Source organism: Lactuca sativa, chromosome 4 (genome assembly GCF_002870075.4).
Source record: "Lactuca sativa cultivar Salinas chromosome 4, Lsat_Salinas_v11, whole genome shotgun sequence".
NCBI lineage: Eukaryota > Viridiplantae > Streptophyta > Magnoliopsida > Asterales > Asteraceae > Lactuca > Lactuca sativa.
Genome location: NC_056626.2, coordinates 56,590,620 through 56,615,940, shown reverse-complemented (window position 1 = coordinate 56,615,940; position 25,321 = coordinate 56,590,620). Strand labels below are relative to the sequence as shown.

Sequence of the window (25,321 nt, the reverse complement as noted above, 5' to 3'; positions counted from 1 at the left end):
AATTATTAGGACACCATTTGGTTCAATGCTTTTGCTAGCGCTTGCTGTGTGAAAATAGTTTGCTGCTCAAAACAAGCATCCATTATCTGCAAAAAGTTTGAAAAATGGCTCATGGATTTTGACAACTGATATATAACGAAAATATGAAATATGATGAATGAGCAGAGCATGCCTTTTTTAGTGGAACACCATCCTTCTCAGGGCTAATGTCATGGATTGCCACAAATACTTCTACTGGTGTCAGTGCGGGCCCCATATGAGCTGAACCCTGCTCATACCAACAACAAAATTTTTAGGTAAAACTATTTTCTATTCTATTATTATACTCCTTCATCTTCAGTTATACTAAATGTTGAACCACAAAAAATTGAAACTTGGCCAGTGCTGTCTGAAACTTGTCCAATGGAAGTTGAACAAGACGTGGGAAAATAGGCAAAACCTCATTCTATTTCTATGATTTCTGCAAGGACTGTGGAAAACAAGTTTACCTCGGTATTTAAGAAATTATACGTAGCATTGAAATCCCATTCTATTTCAATATGTATATAAATATGTTTAATTATATTTATTTAAATTCTCTCTCTCTCTCTCTCTCTATATATATATATATATATATATATATATATATATATATATATATATATATATATATATATATATTCTTTATTATTTTTGTAGGTGGATTTGATACTGCATATGTTGCTGCTAGGTAAATATCTTTTGCACTTTTTCAGTTTTCTGACATTAGTTTCATCATTTAATCATGTTAAATTTTATAAACCTGATATTTTTCTACAGGGCATATGATCGGGCTGCTATAAAATTTCGTGGTGTTAATGCTGATATTAATTTCAATATAAGTGATTACGAGGATGACTTGAATCAGGTTAATTTAACTAAATTTGATGTATAATATAAAAATTGTTTCTTATAATTAGTTGAAAATCCCAATGAATATTCTGTTAATTTATGTATATCTTATGTTACACAGATAAAAAACTTGACCAAGGAAGAGTTTGTGCATATACTTCGTCGTCAAAGCACTGGATTCTCAAGAGGAAGCTCAAAGTATAGAGGTGTTACCTTACACAAATATGGTCGTTGGGAAGCTCGAATGGGCCAATTTCTTGGGAAAAAGTGAGTTTTGTCATTTAGTGAGTTGGATCTGTGAAATTAATGATTATTTGATAGAATTAATTTTTTGTTGTTTAAATTTTGAAAAAAGTTAAGATTTGTTATTTTTTCGAAAAAGTATATAAAAAAACTCTTATCTTATATTAACTAAAAATATTGTAGAGGGGTGACGTTATTGATTGTCACATGTTTTTGGTTTGCAGATATATCTATCTTGGATTGTTCGATAGTAAAGGATCTTCTAAAATGCATTGCGAACAATACGAGGATAATAATGTCGAGAAAAAGTCGAGATTGGGAATTTGAAGAAGTTAGTTGAGACGCAAAGCGGACAATATGAGATATTCAACGAAAATATGAGGATGTTTAGCAAAAATATGAAGATGCTCAGAAAAAGAATGTAGAGTTTCAACAGAAAAATGTGGATGTTCAAGCAAAGTTTGAACAACAACTTGCACAAGCAATAAATGTCATTAACACGTTGAGTGAACAGGTCAAAACTTTTATTAATCAATGATAGAATATGATGTATCGAATAGTGTTTTACGTTAAATTTGTAGCGACTTTTGATGTTGCAATATGTATCTTTTGATGTATTGGATATTTCTTTTAGTTTCTATAGAAATATTTTGTTATTTTTGGTTTTATATTAATTGTATTTTTGTAAATTGATATAGTAAGTCAAACTAAATAACCGAATTTTATAGAAAAAATGGTATGGAACGATTGTTATGGAATTGACTACAAAAAAAGTTGTTACGAAATTTGCTACGGAATGAATGACTACAGAATTTGTTACGGAACGAATGACTACGGAATTTGCTACGGAACAATTAGTTACGGAATTTGCTATGGACCAAATGGCTACGGAATTTGCTACGGAACTTGCTATGGACCAAATGGCTACGGAATTTGCTACGGACCAAATGGCTACGGAATTTGCTACGGACCAAATGACTACGGAATTTGCTACGGAGCAATTAGCTACAAAATTTGCTATGGACCAAATGGGTACGGAATTTGCTACATAACAAAATAGATATGAAATTTGCTACAAAATTCATTGTTACGAAATTATGATGGAAGTGTGTTGTAGTTGAAATGCTACGGATAGACGTCGTAGCAACAACCATAGCAAAATTGCTACGGAACTATAATTTCGTAGTTAAACATTTTGCTACAAGAAATCTTACTATGGAATCTAATTGGCAAATTTTGTAGCAATTTCCGTAGTTATTTAGGTTTAGCTACGGAATTACATCATTTGGCTACGGAATTTTTCCGTAGTTAAATCGAAATTTTCTTGTAGTGAACCACCATCATAAATTCTACTCCAATATCCATCATCCTCTTTACATTTCTAAAAAAAAATCAGCAATCTTGTTGCTAGATTCATCGCCATTATTTGGATCAATTTGAAATCCAGAAATCTCATCGACAATAATCTCAGCGGGCCCACCTTGATTAGTTGCAAAAGTAGGCAACCCACAATTCATAGCCTCAATAAATGTTAATCCAAAAGCTTCATATAAAGCTGGTTGAACAAACACGCCTTTTGAGTCAACAATAAGCCTGTACAATTCACTGTTTTTGTTTCGATCCGTTTGTGCAGCTATCCATCTTATTTGACCTTTTAATTCGTATTTTTCGATTAATAAATGCATGATTTTAATTTCTGCCATTTCTTCTCTATCTTTTGACTTTGAAGGGTCAAAAAAACCGACTACAATTACAAGGTTGACCAGGGATCTGAGTTGCTTGTTTTGTCTGAACCACTCAGTGAGTTCAGTTATGTTTTTCACTGTGTCGAGTCATGCCATTGAGAAGATGATTGGTTTAGTTTTGTCTTCTAAGTATCCGTTGTTTAATTGATTGAGTAAGTTAAATTAAATGCATATAATATAAGAAGATATAATTGTCAACATTGGTTTCATTTCAATAACATGCGTTATTTTATGTATAGCAAGGACTCTCAAGGGTACTTTTAGCATTTTATATTAACATGGAGGTAGTTAATGTAATTTTCACACTTCCCTTCATGAGTGTTGCAACCTTCACACGAAAATGCAAGGAGAATGTGGCAACATGAGAAAAACCACTTCGAGTTTTAACTTTTTGCCAAAAGAACCTCCCTTAAACACATTTTCCCGATGCACAAAGCAAGAAACCCATGAACAGTAAAACTTCTTCAAGAATTTCACAATCTACTTGATTTCTTCCATGAACCTTAAAGTATCCATACATTCTTCATACATGGTGAGTTCAGAAAACCCGTGTTGAAAATGAACCAGAAACGCCTCCTTTTCACCAAGTTACCTCTAATGAAGTTTTCTGTCCTCATGGTCATCTTCATTAGCTTCAACCTCTACATAAAAAACCCATTTCAATATTCATCAAATGTCCAAAACTACCCTTCAACAAAGTGATTCAGCCTCCTAATAGGGATCCTAACACAAGCAGATAAGCATGAACACCGCCATTTCCTTCGCTTCATCTATGGAATCCAATCCTATCCCTTAGCTCAAATAGACCTCAAATTTGTATTCTGCAACCTCACAAAACAAGAACAAAGAGTTCTAATCTCCCTCGAGATCTTAAAATTCAATGACATTATCATTCTAAACTGTTCAGAAAACATGACGATGGGAAAACCTACACGTACTTCTCTTCACTTCCAAATATTCTATCTCACCCTTATGATTATGTCATGAAAGCAGATGATGATGATGCCTATTTTCGGCTTTTACCACTCGCATCATCCCTCCAACCACTTCCAAGATCGGATTTGTACTATGGGTTTGTGATTCCAAGCCAAAGTATGGATCCGTTTGTGTCGTATATGTCCGGAATGGGGTTCGTTTTATCATGGGATTTAGTGGAATGGATTTGTAACGCCCCATTTATGGTAAGTAATTTAAATGTGTTTTTTTTTTTTCAGTTTTCAAGGGGAACTCGACGATTCAGTAGCCCGACTTGCCGAGTAGAGGCGGGATTTTGAGCACGTTTCAGTAGGTAACTCGATGAGTCCATATTCTTGGACTCGGCGAGTCCGCCAGTCTGGATGAAACCCTAACTTCAAGGGTTTACACCCTATTTAAACAACTTTTTGGGCCTCAAGTCAGTCCCCATCACTTCTAGAACGCTCCTCTCGAAAACCCTGGCATTCCCTTTTGGCTTTTTAAGTGTATTTTGTGATTCTTTGAAGATTTGGGGAGAAGAAGGAAGGTAGATCCAAAGGAGGAGAAGAAGATCCAAGATCTTGAGTCCATTTTGGAGCTTTGTGAGGTACAACTCAAATATTTGCTGTTTCCATGTTTGAATCTCCATTAAGGCCCCAATAAAGTCATTTTTGGGACATTTCTTGGCTTGTTAGTGAATAGAGAGCTTATAGGACCGAAAGGACATCAGATCTAGTCATGATCGAGCTCTAGAAGCTCAGATCCATTGTCTTTATTGAGTCAAACTCGTATGCAAGCCTAGATCTACGCTTTTAGTCCATTTAGAGCCTTTTAAACTCTTGGATATACATGCATTTACGTAAAGTTGGAAACTTTACGTGTAAAAACCACACTAGGAACCCAGATCCATGAGTTGCATGCGCTGGAATCAATCAAAATCGTCTGTATGGTGTTTGCATGCATGTGACTCGGCGAGTTGTTCTTCAGACTCGACGAGCTGTTCATCTGACTCGGCGAGTCATAGTCTGGACGTGTTCATATGTTGAAGGAGAACTCGACGAGTTGTTCATGCAGCTCGGCAAGTCGGATGAAGTTAGACTTGATGTTACCATCGAAGAAGAATTCGTCGAGTCTTTGCCACACTCGACGAGTAGAAGCGGGTAGAGGACTAGAATGGATGATAGGGACTCAGCGAGTCTGGTCAACTGGAAGTTGACTTTGAACAGGGAGTTTACTTTGACCAGAGGTAAAATAGTCATTTTACCCTGAAGGCGTTTATCAGTACCTGACCTAGTGTTTTGTGGGATTTATAGCCAGACAGTTCCGGAGCAGCAGCCAGCTAGCGTTAGAGTTAGCATCTCAGCAGCCAACGTTACAAGTGAGTTTTCCTTCCAGTAGGAACGGGTCTATGACCACAATGTCGGCCTGTTTAGTTAGCAGTAGTTTCGGACTTCGGTCCGATGCAGTAGTTTAGTGTGCTTGATGTCTTTGTGATTCAAGCATGTCTTTGTGTTATGTGTTCCAGACTTCGGTCCGATGCAGTATGCAGTATATGTGCCTATGCCAGTTGATATGTCTATACTATGCTATGTTATGCTCAGTCAGTTCCGGACTTCGCTCCGAGGCAGTCAGTTCCAGACTGCGGTCCAATACAGGGGACAAGGTCCCAGTTAGTTCCGGACTTCGGTCCGATGCAGAGGGCAAGGCCCTGGTTAGTTCCGAACTTCGGTCCGATGTAGTTTCCAGACTTCGGTCCGAAGCAGTTTCCGAACGTCGGTCCGATGCAGTTTCCAGACTCCAGTCCGATGCAATGGGCTAGGCCCAATAGTTGTTTATGTGTTATTGTATGGTATATGGTAGTTTGGGGGAGCTCACTAAGATCCATGCTTACAATTTCAGTTTTCGTTTCAGGTACTTCCGCAAGCAAAGGGAAGAGCTCGGTATGATGGCATCGCACACACCACAGCTTCAGTTTATCCTGGGAGTTTATTTTTGGATGTTACTATGATTGATACAAATTTGGTTGACACAGTACTATGACATTTGAGTTTCTCATTCCGTGGTTTTATTATATATGATGTGATTTTTAGTATTATTGAAACAAAATTTTTTGGGTCGTATTTTGGGTCGTTTCAAGTTGGTATCAGAGCCTTGGTTTGAGGGATTCAGGCACGCTTTCGAGTGTATGTGAACTCAAACTATGGATATGGTAAAAGATTTTCAAAAGAGAAACATATTCGAAAAGAATTTTTGAAAAAGAACTTAGAAAATAAAAAGATTTTTCTTTAAAAGGGGTGTGGTGCATGTGATCAGCCGAGCTCAAGTAAGTACTCCCAAATTACCCATACAAGTTTATATTATGATTATCAGTTTCAGTTTCAGTAGAACATCATGCTAGAATAGGACTAAGGATCTAGGAGGATGCCTTATGTGCCTGCTATATGTGTTCCATCTTTATGAGAATTGCATGCTAGTATTGAGTAGACAATAGTAGGATGGCTTGTTTAGGTTATGCCTGATATTATGAGCTTAGCATTGTATGCTAGTACAGTTTCTTTTTATGAGAATAGAATTGCTTGAGTAGTTCCTGTGTCCGAATGCTGCTTGCCTTGTGCTTTGTAGGACTCCAAGTGGTGGGAGTTAGCCATTAGGTGAATACGTCACATCACATGTGGTCAGGGTTGAATAATCTCATAGTGCTGGATTTGGCCCTATTGCGCAACTCTTGTTTGAGTCCAACCGTTGTAGGAACTAGTCATTTACTCGAAGGATTATTTGAGCCTCGTCACATGTGATGGTATTCAGGTGATGACTAATTGGCATCACAAAGAGGCCTTCAGCGACTGAGGACTGGTTTTGGTTGAGTCAGAGAATTCCCTAGGGCAAGCCTAGGATGAGAGTAGCAGAGATCAGTAGCAATAGTAGTGACTTGGTGGAGTCGAGGCAGTTCTTGAGGAAAGTACGGTAGATGTGGAAGGTGGTATGGGCCTGTACTACTGAAAGCAGAGGATCCGTACTTGAATCAAGGAAGGCCGAGGCGAGGCCAGGAAACCTGTAGTAGTAGCGATCCCTTAAGATATATCAGTGTTTCTGACATTTATCGTGATGTGTTTTCAGAATGGTGGTTTTACGGCCTAGGCCAGCAGTCGGCAGTTTAGGAGCCGGTGAGGGATTGGGATCAGGCTCGGGGCCGAGCATCTAGATGAGCAGACTAGAGAGTTCCTCACCTTAGAAGTTACTCGTATCATACTTGAGCAGACTCCTGTGATCTTTGGTTCGATCAAGGAGGGCATTTTGGAGTTGATGGATGAGAGGATGAGCACATTTCGTGCTAAGGTGGCGACCATGATGGGGTCGTGCACACTCACTTTCAGGGAGTTTAGAGCTCGTGGAGCTCCAGACTACCATGGGGCGCGAGACCCCATTGCGAGTACTTGGTGGTTGGCAGATGTCGCCAACGCTTTCCACACCGGCAGATGTCCCGATGGGGACAAGGTCAGATTAGCATCCTGTCTTCTGAAGGACAGGGCACAAGATTGGTGGGAGGAGGTAGGGCATGTCATCGGTGATGACGCAACACTTGATGCTATGACTTGGGCTGATTTTACTACCAGGTTCAGAGTCGAGTTTGCATCGGTTATTGAGGTGCAATAGTTAGCCAGGGAGTTTCAGGTTTTTACTCAGACTACAAAGACAGTGGTGGAGATTACTGCAAAGTTCAGGGAGAGGGCTCTTCTCGTTCCTCGGTACGCAGCTGGTGAGGAAATGAAGAAGGCCCGATATCATGAGATGTTACAGAGTTACATCCGCCAGTTTATGAGCCGATCCAGCTATAAGACGTTGGATGATATGATTGCGAGGGCGAGGGCGAGAGAGAGAGAGAGAGAGAGAGAGAGAGAGAGAGAGAGATCTTGAGATGGAGAAGAAGAGGAAGCCGGAGGCGGCTTCGGGTACAGGGAGTTTGTGCAAGAAGCCCAAGGTTTCGGATCACAGATCTAGAGGACAGAAGAGCCACAATCGGTGTGGCAAGTGTGGGAGATTGCACGATGGGGCGTGCAAGGCAGGGAGTCCTGGTTGCTACAAGTATGGCCGGACCGGGCATATGAGCAGAGATTGTACAGCTACTCCCACCGTTACCACAACATCCGATCTGATTTGCTTCCATTGCAATCAAAGGGGACATAAAAAGTCCCAGTGTCTGAGTTTGTCAGCCGCAGGGAAGGTGGTAGCACCTGCCCCTGCAACTTTGAGGATTACAGACGGCCGTCAGGGCCGGAGTGAGGCACCAGTGGCGAAGAGTAGAGCTTTTCAGATGACAGCTGAGGAGGCGCGAGCGACTCCTGATGTGGTGACGGGCATGTATTTTTCCCTTCATCTCTTTATGATTTTTGATTGTTTCTTATAGTTATATGTTCTATTGTATAGGGTCATTCTTAGTGAACGGCATATCAGCTACAGTCTTGTTTGATTCGGGGGCTACCCGATCATTTGTTTCGCTTGCACTTAGCAAGAGGTTTAGCAAAGCTCCAGGGGAGCTGGATTGTCCACTTGAGGTTGAGATAGCTGATGACAGGACCGTCAGGGTCGCGAGAGTACATAGAGCTTATTCGCTACAGTTATTTGATGGAGCAGTTTTCAGTGGATTTGGTTCCCATTCCCCTGCGAAGGAATAAGGTTATAGTGGGTATGGATTGGCTGAGACCCAATGGGGTGGTGATGGATTGTGAGATACAACTAGTGAGGGTCCGCACCCCAAGTGGGGGAGATTTAGTGATACAGGGCGAGAGGCCACAGCGCGGACCGATTCTTTGCTCAGCAGCGAGAGCAAGACGCTACTTCTAACAGGGTTGCATAGGGTTCGTCACCTACATCTTAGATGCCCGGGAGAAGGGCAAGGTGGCAATTGACGATGTACCGGTAGTGCGAGACTACCTGGACGTATTCCCGGGGGATTTTCCTGGGATACCTCCGGAGAGACAGGTTGAGTTCAGTATCGGCCTAGTCCTTGGTGCGGCCCCGATAGCCAAGGCACCATATCGGTTGGCTCCTCCAGAGATGTAGGAGTTGTCTACGCAGCTGCAAGAGCTGCTAGACAAGGGTTTCATCAGACCGAGTAGTTCACCATGGGGAGCCCCGATCCTGTTTGTGAAGAAGAAGGATGGGTCGCACCGTATGTGCATAGATTACCGGGATTTGAATATGGTAACGGTGAAGAACCGTTACCCACTCCCGAGGATAGATGACTTGTTCGATCATATTTCAGGGAGCATCTTGGTTTTCCAAGATTGATCTGAGCTCTGGTTATCCTCAGATGCGGGTTAGGGGTGAGGATGTTCAGAAGACAGCTTTTAGGACCCGTTATGGTTATTATGAGTTTGTGGTGATGCCGTTTGGGCTTACCAACGCTCCAACTGTGTTCATGGATCTCATGAACCGCGTATGCAGGCCGATGTTGGATCGGTCTGTGATAGTATTCATCGATGATATCTTGGTTTACTCCAAGACGCATGAGAAGCATGAGGAGCACTTGAGAGAGGTGCTAGAGACGCTGAGGAGGGAGATACTTTTTGTGAAGTTTTCTAAGTGCGAGTTATGGTTGTGCGAGGTGCAGTTCCTTGGTCACCTCGTCAACCAAAAGGGTATTCTGGTAGATCCGGCCAAGATCGAGGTCGTGATGCAGTGGGAGGTCCCGAGGTCTCCATCAGAGATTTGGAGCTTCCTAGGTTTGGAAGGGTATTACAGGAGATTCATCCAGGATTTCTCCAAGATAGCAGTTCCACTCACCCGACTGACTAGGAAGTCGGTGGTGTTTTGCTAGGGGCCTGAGCAACAGACAAAATTTGAGACCCTCAGACAGCGATTGTGCAAGGCACCGATTCTCACCCTGCTAGAGGGAGTGGATGACTTCGTAGTCTATTGTGATGCTTCGATCACAGGGATGGGAGCAGTGTTGATGCAGCGGGGGTATGTGATAGCTTATGCCTCTAGACAGTTGAAGCCTCACGAGGCTAACTATCCAACGAGCGATTTAGAGCTGGGGGCAGTGGTGTTTGCCCTCAAGATTTGGAGACATTACCTCTATGGGTTCCGTTGTACCATTTACACAGATCACAAGAGTTTGAGGTACCTCATGGACTAGCCGAATTTGAACATGAGACAGTGTCGATGGTTAGATGTGGTAAAGGACTACGATTGTGAGATCCTCTATCATCCGAGCAAGGCCAACGTTGTGCCCGACGCCCTGAGCTGCAAGGCGATGGCGACACCGATCAGGGATATATGCCTGAGGATGACAGTGATTACTCCATTGTTGGAGCAGATCAGGGAGGCACAAGTCGAGGGCCTTAAGAAGGTGAGGCAAAAGTGTGAGAGGATCGTGGGCCGAGTAGCTTCTTTTGACTATGACAGTCGGGGATTGTTGACCCTTCATGGGAGAGTTTGGGTACCGTACTGGGGCGGAGTACGACATATGTTGATGGACGAGGCTCATAAGTCTAGATTCTCAATCCACCTAGGGGCAACGAAGATGTATAGAGATCTTCGACCAAACTATTGGTGGCCCTCCATGAAGTGGGATGTCGCCTGGTATGTGGAGAGATGCCTGACCTGCAGGAAGGTCAAGGCAGAGCACTAGAGACCCCACGGCAAGATGCAACTGTTAGACATTCCAGTATGGAAATGAGAGGACATCGCCATGGATTTTATCACTAAGTTTCCTAGGACTGCACGTGGGGTGGATTCGATTTGGGTTATTGTGGATCAGTTGACGAAGAGTGCCCATTTTATACCGATCCAGGAGAGCATATCGGCTAAGAAGCTAGCCGATATCTATATGCGCGAGGTAGTGGCACGTCATGGAGTGCCTGTTTCGGTAGTGTCAGACCGAGACATCCGTTTTACTTCCAAATTTTAGAAGCGGTTTCACGACGAGATGGGTACTCGTATCCTTTTTAGCACCACTTTCCACCCTCAGACGGACGGGCAGTGCGAGAGGACGATTCAGACTCTCGAGGACATGCTTCGGGCATGCGTTCTAGACTTCGGTGGTAGTTGGGATACGTATCTTCCACTAGCAGAATTTCCGTATAACAACAGTTACCACGCTAGTATTGACCGCCCTCCTTTCGAGATGCTCTACGGAAGGAAGTGCAGGACCCCGATTTGTTGGGGCGAGGTTGGTCAGCGAGTCATCGGGAGCACCGAGGTGGTGCTCAAGACCATAGAGTTGATCCAGCAGGTTCGTAGCAGACTGCAGACTGCGCAGAGTAGGCAGAAGAGTTACGCCGACAGGAGGCGTTCGGACTTGGATTTTCAGGTGGGCAATATGGTCCTCCTGAAAGTATCACCCTGGAAGTGTGTTATCCGGTTTCGGAAGAGGGGCAAGTTGGGCCCCAGGTTCATTAGTCCTTTTAGGGTTTTGGCCCGGGTGGGTCGGGTTGCTTATCGATTGGATCTTCCGGCAGAGCTTAGCCAGATCCACAACACTTTCCATGTTTCTCAGTTGAGGAAGTGTTTGGTGGACGAGTCAGCAGTTGTACCCTTGGAGGATATTCAGGTTGATAGTAGCCTGAATTATATCGAGAGACCAGTTGCAATCTTAGACCGGAAGACGAAGACCTTGAGGAACAAGGTGGTTCAGTTAGTGAAGGTGCAGTGGCAGCACTGAAAGGGTTCAGAGTGGACATGGGAGACTGAGGGGGATATGAGGGAGCATTATCCTGAGTTATTTTCAGATTCAGTAGCAGCAGATTTCGAGGACGAAGTCTAAGATAAGTGGGGGATAGTTGTAACGCCCCATTTCTGGTAAATTATTTAAATATGTTTTTTTTCCAATTTTCAAGGGGAACTCGATGAGTCGGTAGCCCAACTCGTCAAGTAGAGGCGGGATTTTGAGCACGTTTAAGTAGGCAACTCGACGAGTCCGCCAGTCTGGATGAAACCCTAACTTCAAGGGTTTACACCCAATTTAAACAACTTTTTGGGCCTCAAGTCAACCCCCATCATTTCCAGAACACTCCTCTCGAAAACCCTAGCATTCCCTTTTGGCTTTTTGAGTGTATTTTGTGATTCTTTAAAGATTTGGGGAGAAGAAGGAAGGTAGATCCAAAGGATGAGAAGAAGATCCAAGATCTCGAGTCCATTTCGGAGCTTTGTGAGGTACAACTCGAATATTTACTGTTTCCATGTTTGAATCTCCATTAAAACCCCAATAAAGTCATTTTTGGGACATTTCTTGGCTTTTTAGTGAATAGAGAGCTTATAGGAGCGAAAGGACATCAGATCTAGTCATGATCGAGCTCTAGAAGCTCAGATCCATTGCCTTTATTGAGTCAAATTCGTATGCAAGCCTAGATCTACGCTTTTAGTCCATTTAGAGCCCTTTAAACTCTTGGATATGCATGCAAGCACGTAAAGTTGGAAACTTTACGTGTAAAAACCACCCTAGGAACCCAGATCTATGAGTTGCATGCGCTGGAATCGATCAAAACCGCTTGTATGGTGTTTGCATGCATGTGACTCGGCGAGTTGTTCTTTAACTCGACGAGTTGTTCTTCAGACTTGACAAGTCGTTCATCTGACTTGGCGAGTCATAGTCTGGACGTGTTCATATGTTGAAGGAGAACTCGACGAGTTGTTCATGCAGCTCGGCGAGTCGGATGAAGTTAGACTCGATGTTAGCATCGAAGAAGAACTCGTCGAGTCTTTGCGAAACTCGATGAGTAGAAGCGGGTAGAGGACTAGAATGGATGATAGGGACTCGGCGAGTTGATGGCTCAATTCGGCGAGTCCGGTCAACTGGAAGTTGACTTTGACCAGGGGTAAAATAGTCATTTTACCATTAGGGCGTTTATCAGTACCTGGCCTAGTGTTTTGTGGGATTTGTAGTTGGACAGTTCCGGAGCAGCAGCCAGCCAGCGTTAGAGTTAGCATCTCAGCAGCCAGCGTTACAAGGTGAGTTTTCCTTCCAGTAGGAACGGGTCTATGGCTACAATGTCGACCGGTTTAGTTAGCAGTAGTTCCGGACTTCGGTCCAATGCAGTAGTTCAATGTGCTTGATGGCTTTGTGATTCAAGCATGTCTTTGTGTTATGTGTTCCGGACTTCAGTCCGATGCAGTATGCAGTATATGTGCTTATGCCAGTTGATATTTCTATACTGTGCTATGTTATGCTCAGTCAGTTCCAGACTTCGCTCTGATGCAGTCAATTCTGGACTTCGTCCGATGCAGTTAGTTCCAGAATGCGGTCCGATGCAGGGGACAAGGTCCTAGTTAGTTCCGGACTTCGGTCCGATGCAGAGGGCAAGGCCCTGGTTAGTTCCGGACTTCGGTCCGACGCAGTTTCCGGACTTCAGTTTGATGCATTTTCCGGACTCCGGTCCGATGCAGTGGGCTAGGCCCAATAATTGTTTATGTGTTATTGTATGGTATGTGGTAGTTTGGGGGAGCTCACTAAGCTTCGTTCTTACAGTTTTAGTTTTGGTTTCAGGTACTTCCACAAGTAAATGGAAGAGCTCGGGATGATGACATCACACACACCACAGCTTCAGTTTATCCTGGGAGTTTATTTTTGGATGTTACTATGATTGATACAGATTTGGTTGACACAGTACTATAACATTTGAGTTGCTCATTCCGTGGTTTTATTATATATGATGTGATTTTTAGTATTATTGAAAAAAAAAATTGGGTCGTATTTTGGGTCGTTTCAGGATTGCAAATTCGGATATTCCTAGGAATGATACGATTGGCCCTGGGGATAAACTGGTTGGAAATGGTTAAATCTTGGGAAAAAAAGCAAGAAATAGGGTTTCTAATAAGCCTGCTATGTATGATTATCCTGGCATGAATGACATGTGTTCACATGAGCTTATTCCTGAAACAATAGCCGTTCATAAGCTCAAAAGATGGGATCAATGGCTTGATATGATTCGGTATTTTAATGTTACTAAAGATCTTAATACATCGTAGTTTTACAATGGTTTGAACTTTGACTTGGTTTTCAATTTAAAAATGTAAATTTTTTTTCCCTTTTTACTGTTAAATGTTATCGATCATGCTTTTCATATAGATATAGCAGCTAAAAATCAGGATGGCGACTGTATTTACCCATATTCAACAACGGATCAAAAGGAAAAAAATAGATAATGGTGTAAATACAGTCGACTATCCTGATTTTGAACCTTCGTACCCTTTGAAACCTTTCTTGGGTCAAAGGAAGGAGTGACGAAACCTTTCTTGGTTCCACTTGAAGAAGAGCCATCAAGAATCCTAGCCTTCGTACCCTTCGAAGAGCTCTTCCTCTTCTTCCCTCTAGCTTTCTCGATTGCAAGACAGGGGCGGAGTTTGGAGTAGCAGTAGGAGTGTTAACAACCGACTTACCTTTAAGACTTGTTTATGTGGTCTTTAGGAGTCCCTGAAGTTTGCTGAGTGTGACTTCTTCCTTATTCATGTGGTATGTCATGCGGAATTGATCATAACACGAGGGTAAGGAGTGCAAAATGATATCTATTGCAAGCTCCTCGGGGAAGTTCACATTAAGCTTCAAAAAACGATCCACATACCTTTGCATTTTCTGCATGTGGCTCGTGACGGATTCTCTGTCCTTCATCCTGGTTGTTATCATGGAGGAGATTATTTCATACCGCTCTTGACGAGCACACTGATGGTATCTTTCCATCATATCTTGGTGCATCTCAAAAGGGTAGTAGTCCTCATAGTATTTCTGAAGTTCAGCTGTCATGGTCGCCATCATGATGCATGCCAATTTGGTGGCATCTCTTTCATGAGTCTGGAAGTCAGCGATCTCCTGTGGAGTAGCAGTGGACTCGTCGATCTCCTTTAGCTCCTTGTCGAGGACATATTCCTTGTCCTCGTAGCGAGTCACCATCCTGATGTCCCGGATCCAATCCATAAAGTTGGAACCATCGGAGATGACCCTCCCACATAGGTTCATGAGGGAGAAGGAGCCAGTAGGGTTTGAGCCAGAAGCAGTGTTGTTGGAAGACATCTGAAAAAGAAGAGAACAAGTTTAGTTTAGATACCAAGATAGTCCTTAATAAAACACCCAAAATGTAATATTAATGCTAGGATCCAATCACAATATATCATAACTTAGAAGAGGTATGTCATAATCTAAGCTATAACATATTTGAAAGGTAGGTGAATGACGATTCACCAACTTCCACCAAAAACCGAAATATAAATTATTAGGTTTTAATTGGTTCTTAGAAATTCCTAGATTCTTTTGAGATTCAATGAACTTTTCAAAGGCATGTTTCAATCTCGAGTGTGCTCTCCAAGTTTTTTGACTGGGATACCGAGGATCATAAAACGAGGTGTGAAGTAACCATGCAAATTTCTTGGTACCCTTAAAGTTTATCACCGAATCAATGTGCCGGTTAACCACACGCGCTCCACCAGCCTATAATAAACCTTAAGTTACCCTTTACCTACCTTGTTAAGTTCAATTTAGTGTGCCGGTTAACCACACACGCTTTACTAACGACTTAAACAAAGTGTAAAGTGTAATTTCATGGATTAGCACCTTATTCACATTTTCCTAAAGTAACTAATATTGAGAATTTAATAAAACATTTATTTACTTTATAATATTCATCATACTTTTAATGAGAATTTATAAGTCCTTGTCCTACCTGTTCGGCTAACGACCCTCCACCGATCAAGGAAGCGGTGGGTGAGAGTGGACACCCATTAAGCTGTCATTTTATAGGCAGCAACCTTATACCCCCTTTATAGACCGCCTTTGTGAATGAGGACTACTAACGATAAAACGATTTTGTTGTTATACATATATAATAATTATTAAACTTATAATATTATAAAGTATAAGGGTTGAATTTTAACTTTTAAAATTCTAGGGGTTGGAACTTAAAGTTTTTAAAATGACTTTACATGTTCCAAAACTTGAGGGTAAGTTTTTGTAACTTTCAAAACTTTTCATCTTTCATAACTTATGAGTTAATGGATTAATAAAATGAGTGACTTTTCATTTTATGTAACCTATGTGTTTAATAATGGACTTTAAAAGTGTGAATTTTGGTAATCCATAACTTGAGGACAAATTATGGATTCCATTGAAACACATAATGATCAAGAATTAAACTAACAAGCAAGTTACAAATAATTCCTATGATCTTCTAAGCTCATAAGTTCATGAACATGCATATCAACAATTTCAAGAATCATAAAATTAACCAAATGAAACTTGAAATTTTGATAATTGCTATTGAAAATGGATTAGCAAAAGCATTACACCATCTAAAACAAGTTTTATAACACCAAAACAGTTTAGGGTAATGTTTCTAGTCCATTTCCAGCAGCAAAGCTCCAAAAACTGCTCACTGGATGACAAACTCGTCGAGTTCATGCAATAACACATGAACTTCGTGAGTTTTTAGCCAGAACTCGTCGAGTTTTCTTGTCTGGACAGTTTTTGGATTTTGAAAAACAAGTTTGCATCAAGTATTTAACAAACAAGCCTAGGCTCTGATACCACTGATGGGTTTTGAGCATTCTAACACCCCTAAGTGTACATGCAACCCTAGAAAACCTTGGATCTATGTTTGTCTAAAATACATGAAAAATATGATTTCCAAGGTTCATAATCCTATCTAGCATACATGGGGAACTTTTAATCTAAAAGATGGCTAAAATTACATACCTTGTAGTTGATTTGATTCCTTGAAAACCTTGAGAGCCTAGCACCCCAAGTGTGATGCCTCAAATGCTTCACACAACACCAAATGCTTTGGAATAACTTTAGAGTATGCATAACACTTGTAAAAATAGGCTTGCCCTCTCTTGTTCTTAGTGTGTAGCTGATTTTGGTGAGTATGATGTCCTTTATATAGTATGTCACATCTAGGGTTACACCATGTAAACCCTAACGTGACATGACTCTTCATTTCCATGACCCATGGGTTTGTAACTCCCATGGAGCATCTATGGATAATCATATGGGGTTAACCCAACTTGATAATCCATGTAGCCTTTTAGCCCACTATATAACTTATGGATGATTTACACAATCAACCCATATATTTAATTAGTTATCTTTTGATCACTTAATTAATTCCAAATTAATTCTTGATCAATAATAATTAAATAATACTATTAATATATTAGAACTTATAATATATTAATAAACCACAAGTGTTATTTCTCTCATTAAGTCTATCCAAATGCATGATGCCGTGTAACCCAAATAGACCATGCCGGGTCGGGTCAAGTACATACCAAATATAGTTATGAACTTAGACACCTTATCCAACAGTTACATATTTAGATTACCTAGGATAATAAGAAACCTATCTAAAATTCACCTTTTATGACGTGCATAGTCGTGTCGGATTAATCGCGAAACTTCGAAGAAACATAACTTATTCATACAAAGTCAGATTTTAGAATTATTTACATGTACGGAATCCTTATCACATATACTATAACTTTGCTTAAGATTATTTATCCTAAATAATCTTCTATCAAAATTGCGTTTTATTGCTTATTATACCTTAATTGTTTAGCTTGAATCTTCAAGCGTTACAATTTATATCATGAAATTATAGGAATGTGTGTTGGAAGCGATGTGATGTGAAACAACTGCCACATGGAATCAGTTTGTCTTCATATCTAGGAGAACATTAAGACGATCAACTTTCTCAAACAACTTATGGAGAAATACTAAGAAAAAATAGGAACCTTAATGTAGTGTTTGCTAGCCATGAGAAAGCTTATAAAGGTGTATCTTGAAGATGATTTAGAGGATCCTGGTGGATAAAGGGGATCTACAAATATATCTTACAACTATATCAATATGTATTGGTATTTAAGGACCTATGTAGGGTCGGTCCAGAGAATTCAAATCCCCGGGACGAGCCGGAAAAAAGGCCCTTAGGCCCTACTTGTAACGAATTATTTCAATCCAAAGATGATCCCTAAAACACGATTTTCTCAACCTAAGATGAAATCAAATTAATCTACATAACAAAAGGACAAATTGAACTTGAAATTATAAAACGTTAACAATTTGATTACAAATTGTAGACTAACCTTCTTTGATCTTTTTTTAAAGAAGCTAACAATGCCTTTCTCCTTGTCTTCTGCTACCTCGACATACGACAAATCTCACAAATCATACAAAATTTCAACAAAAAATTTAAATAAAAAATGGAAAAAAACTCAAAAATGACCCTCCCAAATCTGTAAAACGTCAACTATATAATGTCATGCTTGGTTGATTTCCCAAAATGGCTTTGTCCCCCCCCCCCCCTCTTTTTTTCTTTAAACATATCGCTTTCAAAGGAAAAACATTGTATATGTACTTTTTATGTTTATTGGTTTTCCTCTGTTATTTGTATATCTCTTAAAAGAGATGACACTACTAAACATTCATATAGATGGCTTATTGGTGTTCTTGATAATAAAAGAAAAGTGTTAGTGTAAATATCTTTTATGCTTGACATGCTTTTTTGTTTTATTGTTTGTTGTTCATTATGAACCATGATTTTTTGATAACATAAAGAGAACCTTCAAAGCAATTCATCTATTAAGAGTTTTTTCTGAGTAATTAGTAAAATAGATCTGTCGAGAGGCTTGAACAAAAGAGATAAAACCTTTCGGACTTTCGATATTGTTAAGCTTTGACATCGGACAAGATGGATTTGTATAGAGCAATTAGGGTTTGAAGGAACAAGAGCAAATGTGATTCCCGACATGAATAATTAATATACTTAAAAATAAGAGGGCCCCCAAAAAATGGGCCCTGTGTACATGCTCATCTTGCCCACGCTCATAACCGACTATGGACCTATGTCTAAACTCATATATATTTCTGAGAGATTTTCATGGTAAAAATAGGGTTCCATATAAAACAACACTTAACTGATATATTTGTTTGTTTTATCTTGGATATGAATTCTCATGGGATCTAGGGAGGGTTGTCATGGTTTAACATCTATAAGATGATGTTATGTAACGCCCGCGTTTCCAAGCTAGACATAATTGTTGATGTAATAGTCTAAGTTAACCCTTGTAACTCTTTTTGAAGTATTAATAATGAAATATTTGAGTATTATGTGAATTATGTGTTTATTTCCTTAATTATTATAATTTAATGAATTAAGAATAAAATGAGCGTCAAAATTAAAATGTGAGATAAGCCCGATATCCGTGCATGAAGATGTAGTGGTTGAAACAAGGATTCCGGAGATATAAAGAATGACGAAATCTGAGTTATAACGAAGAAATTATGACCTGTCGAAGTTTCGCGACAGAACCGACAACGCTGAATGACGTAAAAAGTGAAATTTACGTTAGAGCGATATTTAGCCTTAGTGATATAAACGAAAGTCATAGAGTTCGTTAAACCGAGAGCGTGCATAAAAAGAACGCCCAAATTTGACTTCATATGAAGAAGTTATGATTTTCCGAAGCTTCGACTTAGCAGTATGCAGCCCGAATATTCGATTTGAGATCGAGCGGTTTTTAGCCGAAACAATCTAAATGAGAATCGAAGATCTCGTTAATAGTATTAAAACGATAAAAAGACAGGCGAAAACGGATGTTAGATGAAGAAGTTACGAATTTATAATGGAGTTTTCGTGTCCCGGCCTACTAAAAATAAATAATAAAAATAAATTCGAAATTAGCCGACGGAGTCTAAACGAAAGTTGTAGAGTGTAGTCTCACCTACGCGGGGATATAAATAACGTCGAAAACGGATTTTGTATGAGAAAGATATGAATTTTTGAAGTTTATTAAATAATTTCAATATTAAATTTAATTATAAGATATCCGATATTATCCAAAGGGGGGGAGTCAGCGGTCTTATCCAGGTTACGCCCAACGTACCTAGATTTACGCCCAACATAAATCGAGGATCCAGACCCTATAAAAGGAAGTCGATTGCAGTCGATTCTTTTGCTCAATTTCTTTTCTCGCTCTCTCACTCTCTCTCTCTCTCTCTCTCCCGTTTTACCTCGTTTTTCGTGCAAGAATTATCCCGAAGCCCCGATATTAATCTCAAGACCCGAAGCAAGTCCCGAAGCCCTGAAGATCCCAAGAAGTAAGATTCCCGAGCCGAAGCTCTGCCCGCGAGGATTCCTGTTTTTGTGAAGATCTTCCAGATCTACCGAAGAATACTACTTCTACAAGTCATAGTGTTGTCCGATCATCTTCTGATCAAGTGAGTGTGTAGTTACTTTCTTTTGATACATAAATACGAAGTATTTACTATAAAATATATGTTATGTGTTTATATATTGGTGTTGATTTGAAGGGGGTACATAATCTCTTTCAAATGCACGATTTTATACAAGTATCGATTTAACGTACTAAGTATATGTGTTATGTGAGTGTATCGATGTTATCTTCTAATCTCATAGATATGATTTATGCTTTATGAAATACGTGTTATGTTTATGTGTCTCATCTTTTATCTGGAATGTGTTTTGAATGAACATACTATACAGGTTTTAAACTATGTATAAGAATGTATATTTTATCTACTAAAATGTTGGGTAGAACATGGGTAGATAGTTGTCTTGTGATAAAAAGATGAGAGGCCTCGATGTTTTGATTCGGTCATCTAGTGGAGTTTAGATGACGACCACAGACTTTTCTAGACAATCTTGTGTAACGCTAGCAAGTTCGCCACCTGTAGGTGTTAATGAACTTGGGTGTTCATTCGCTGTACTCCATCCCCCTCATGGTTGCCTTATTTGACATATATTGTTGGGAAACCCCCGTATGCATGTGTTGTCGCCCCGATGAAAAATTCTAAGACTAGGCCCCTTGTGTTAGTTGTATTAGGGACGTAAAGTGAGAATAACAGGAATGAGTAATTGGGTTATTGTTGGTTTGTGGAATTAAATATAATTATTTATTATGTGTTGAAAACCCTATATGCTCACCAGGCTCCCAAGCCTGACCCACTCAGTTTCTTTGTATTACAGGTAGTGGTGCCAGAGAATAAGTTTGATGATTTGTCAGGATATTTTGGATTATAGACCTATTGTTGTAAATAACTGTTGTAAGGTCTGTATTGAAATGTTTATGCTTTTGGTCTGTTTATCGGGACATGACATCCCAAGTATTGTAATATAATGAAAAATACATTTCTTTAAGAAATGCTTTGGTAAATCTTATTTTTATCATATTTCGTTTTGGGAACAAATTCCGCAACTGTTTTAATCAAAGGACTACTCTAAAATTATTTTAAAAGCATAAATTAAACCGGTCTTTTCTGGCCATGATTTTGGGGATGTTACATGTTAGACGTTTTAACATTTAAGTTTACTTAGATTTAATTACTTCATTTCCAATTATATATTAAATAGATAAAAGTTAATGGTAGAAGAAGTCTCACAAAGGTGAAATTATAATGCATGTGGAAATTTACTAGTACATTGTTATTATATGAATGCTTAGAACTTAAATATAGTGTGGGGAATTAGGGTATTATTGGTAATTAACAACTAATTAATAAATAATGTATTGACTTAAGTAATTGGTTCATTTCACAATGATAATTGTAACGAGTAAAGAGGAAAGTCATATAGAAGAGTATAAATACCCAAGTCCTTGAGGATTTGGGGTTTTAGAAGTTGTTGAGACTTTTCACATTATATATATATATATATATATATATATATATATATATACACACACACACACACACACACAAAGTTACAACTAAATGATGAACATGACGTCTTTCCTATTGGACCACCACTAATTTTGTTTTTTTCTCTGTGTGTGTGACTTCTGCCTGGTTCCAACTTCTAGCACATTGTTTTGTTGATCATTGTAGCTTCTCGCACGTCGCCCCTTTTCTTTCATAAGGTTAATACCTACATGTCCGCCTCACCGCCTCTTAAGGATACGTGTATGCTCCTCCTAATTTCGATTCTTTCAACATATTCCACCGCCTTCATCAGTCGTTCTCTTATCTTTCTTGCAACTACATGAGAACATCTTTAATGGTGCCGACTTCAACTCTTCTTCTTCGATTTTAGCCACAGCTACAACCATCTTCAACCCTTTTGTAGGTTTTTTTTTCTAGTATTTAGACTTCAATTCTTTGCCTCCACCTCCTTCGCTTAGCTATCGTCAGCGATGGGTTGTTTCTCTGGTGGTTGGGCTTCCCCTAACCCACAAAATCGTAGGGCAACAATGGTTCATTCATCTTTGTGTTTGAAGGAAGCATCGACTGCCATAAAATCATTGGTGAACCCTGAATCCCCCATCAAGGCGTCAATATTTGCCTCTGAGTTGCCATATAGCATACATCGTCTAACATCATTTTTCAGTGTAAGTCGAGAAGAAGATGAATAAGCTCAGGAAGATACAGAAGAACGTTAATTTTTGGAATGGAAGAGAAAAGGCGGCCACATAGATGAGTGGCCACAGGGGCTGTTTTGGTGGTTTTGCTATTCATCACATGAAAGTCCCATTAGAACTTTTGATGGTGATACCAAACTCGGGTACTCTTCATAAGCTTCCTATCTTTTTAATTTATATATAACGAAATGGCTCTTTCTTATTTTCCGATTTTCAAATTCGGATCGTCCTTGGATTTAAATTTGGTTCTTTTGGAAGATGTAAGAATTAACTTTGGGATGGAAATATTTTTGTCATCAAGACATTGTACATGAGCAATCTACCCAATTATAGCACCGTGCTATAGTCAAGTAGCTTTCTTAAAGTAAAAATGCACAATAGGAAGAAATAGAAGTAGGGTGTGCATTGTTATTCCATGCATTTAAACTAAATTTTTAATTGATGTCGTAGCAATCAGGTGCTTATAACTACCCATTGCATTAACAAAGCAGGGTTGAGGCGAAAGCAAATCACATATACAAATTAGAGACGAAAATGGAAGCAAAATTGGGTGATTATGTAACAAAATGAGAACATGTGTTTGGGTGTGCATCTTGAAAGAAATTATCAGATGTTTAAGACTTTAAGTTGTAATTATCAGTTAAATACCTTATGCTCTAAAGCTCATCATTCGCTTTCTCTATGACTCACATTATGATTTAGATAGTGGGTAATGGTCGACTCTGGTAAATCATGGTTAACAATTTTATGGTTTATGAAAGTAATTATGGTAGTGACTGATTCTCTATTGAATAAATTGGTTATAGAAAGCAGAGAACGATGTCACCAATTCATAAAGCTATATAAATGTTCCCTTCCTAATAGTGAATTACAGAATTTGTGCCTCTGTTTCCAGATATTACAGAAATGGTTCCTATGCTTCACAAAAATACATAAATAGTCCCTACTTTATTGAAAAGTTATAGACTTTTTCCTTATTTTTCATAAATTTACAAAAATACCTTTAGAGTGCATCTACTTTAATATTTCTCTTCTGTCTTTTCGTCATTCAATAACTAATTACTTTTTCGATAAAGCTTCCTCAAGTTGATGTTACAAATTCTTTTAGGGCTAAATACAAGAAGTAATATCCTACTTTCAATCTTTTTATTACACAATTGTACTTCAATTATTTTTCTTATCAAGACACTATACATTGAAAAGCGTATGAGTATATGTAAAACATTGTAAAGTTTATTGCTATTTTATGTTTTTAAATAAGACTATGCAATACCCTCGCAACTCCAACACCCGCAACGCGAGATTCTTCCCTAGTTTTATAGAAACGATGAGGGATTCTAGATCGGATCTTTATTAAAGTTCAAAGTAATCCTATTTTTTATTTTCATTCACTTCAATAAGACCAACAAGGTAAGCTAATTTTCTTTATTTCAATACCGTTATTAGTTTCTTTTAAGAAAACATGTATGAATAAACCAAGTTTATAAGCGTTTAATAATTTGGGATGTTATATGATGTGGACACATTAGTTTCATGTCTTATGATGATCATAAATCAATTAGAACTCATATTTGGAAGTAAAAAATCTCATTAGACAAATTTTGGATCAAAACCCCTTGGAAATTTGATGATATCAAAAACCACCATGTATGTAGAGATGGCAAAAAAACCCGTACCCGATGGGTACTTGAAACCCGAACCCGAATTAACCGGGTAAATCCCCGGATTTATCGGGGATGGGGACGGGTACGGGTATTACCCGAATGCGAAAAACAGGGATGAGGACGGGGATGGTTCTACCTATCGGGTACCCATACCCTTACCCGAAACCGTACCCGATGGGTACCCGATATATATATATATATATATATATATATATATATATATATATATATATATATATATAATTCATTTATGTTATATTTTTAATCCATTCAAAACATCGTATACATAACTCAAATTGTGAAAGTGAGAATTCATTTACGTCATGTTATGTATGGATTCAATCAACCTTCTGTCAAGTGTAAATTCAATTACGTTATATTTTTAATCAATTCAAAATTCTCGCCGATTCACCTCATTGTGAAACTAAGTCAAACAATCAATACTCAATAGGGGTTTTTTTATTCCTTAATCAACTCATCGTCTCTTCAAGTCTTCGTCGAGTCCCGCTCCCGCTCCTATTGTGACGTTGTTTGCCCTCGCTCCTGCCTTGCTTCATCTGTGAGACTGCAAATTTACATTTCGACTTCCAAGTTCTAACCGGCGTCCGGCAAGCATCTTCATTCTCCATCGACGCTGTGCTATACCACTACTCCAGCGTAACCATCAAATGACAGATAATCGACGGTCAATTGAGTACATTAACGTTCAATCAGGTTTTTCCATTCGATTTTTAACTTGCTTGATTTTTAACTTTTGAGTCTGATTGATGATTTTGCATCCTCCCCATGTTCAGTCGATTGTGTATGAATGTATATGTATCAGTGGAGATTAATTGTTGTCTATTGTGAATATCTATTGTGTATTTGTGTATGATTGAAACAATGAATATCTATTGTGATGAATGTTTATATGCTAAACTCTCGTGTGATTAATTTGTTTTGGGCAAAAAAATGGAAAAGATTGACTCAGGGAGTGAACCTTCAACACCAATTGGTTCTACAAATTTAGAAGAAGGGATTGAGCCTGAATCTCAAGGATTTGATATTTTGATGTTGTGGAAGTTAAGGGCAACGAAATATCCTATATTGCAAGCAATAGCTAGAGATATATTGGCTATTCCCGTCTCTACCGTTGCCTCCGAATCCGCATTTAGTACTAGTGGAAGATTGATAAGCCCACATCGAAGTCGACTTAAACCAAACACAATTGAAGCTCTAATGTGCGCACAAAGTTGGTTGTGGGAAATTGTTAACAAAGGTAATCATCTATTTTATTATTATTTATATTTGTTTTTAAATTACTAACTTTTTTGTTCTATTTAGATGAAGGTGTGCAATTTACCTCGGATAATCATGCAACTATTTTTGATGATTACGACACAGACAGTGAAACTTGATGGTAATAATGAAACCATTTTTTCATGATTATAATCGATTAAATTAAAGTTTTTTGTTTCATGCATTTATTTATACTTTGTCTTTCTT

General features: G+C 39.1%; 1 protein-coding gene and 1 pseudogene across 1 annotated transcript; both read left to right on the top strand.

Moving 5' to 3' along the window:
- The first annotated feature begins 453 nt into the window (after window positions 1-453).
- Window positions 454-1,756, top strand: LOC111878472 (floral homeotic protein APETALA 2-like). The gene is made up of 7 exons (XM_052770871.1): window positions 454-541; window positions 679-709; window positions 799-886; window positions 992-1,137; window positions 1,338-1,410; window positions 1,505-1,627; window positions 1,748-1,756. Exons 1-7 carry the CDS (start codon window positions 454-456, stop codon window positions 1,754-1,756), a joined length of 558 nt encoding a protein of 185 aa, XP_052626831.1.
- Window positions 1,757-3,198: 1,442 nt separating this feature from the next.
- Window positions 3,199-13,781, top strand: LOC111878473 (uncharacterized; annotated as a pseudogene).
- Window positions 13,782-25,321: the final 11,540 nt, after the last annotated feature.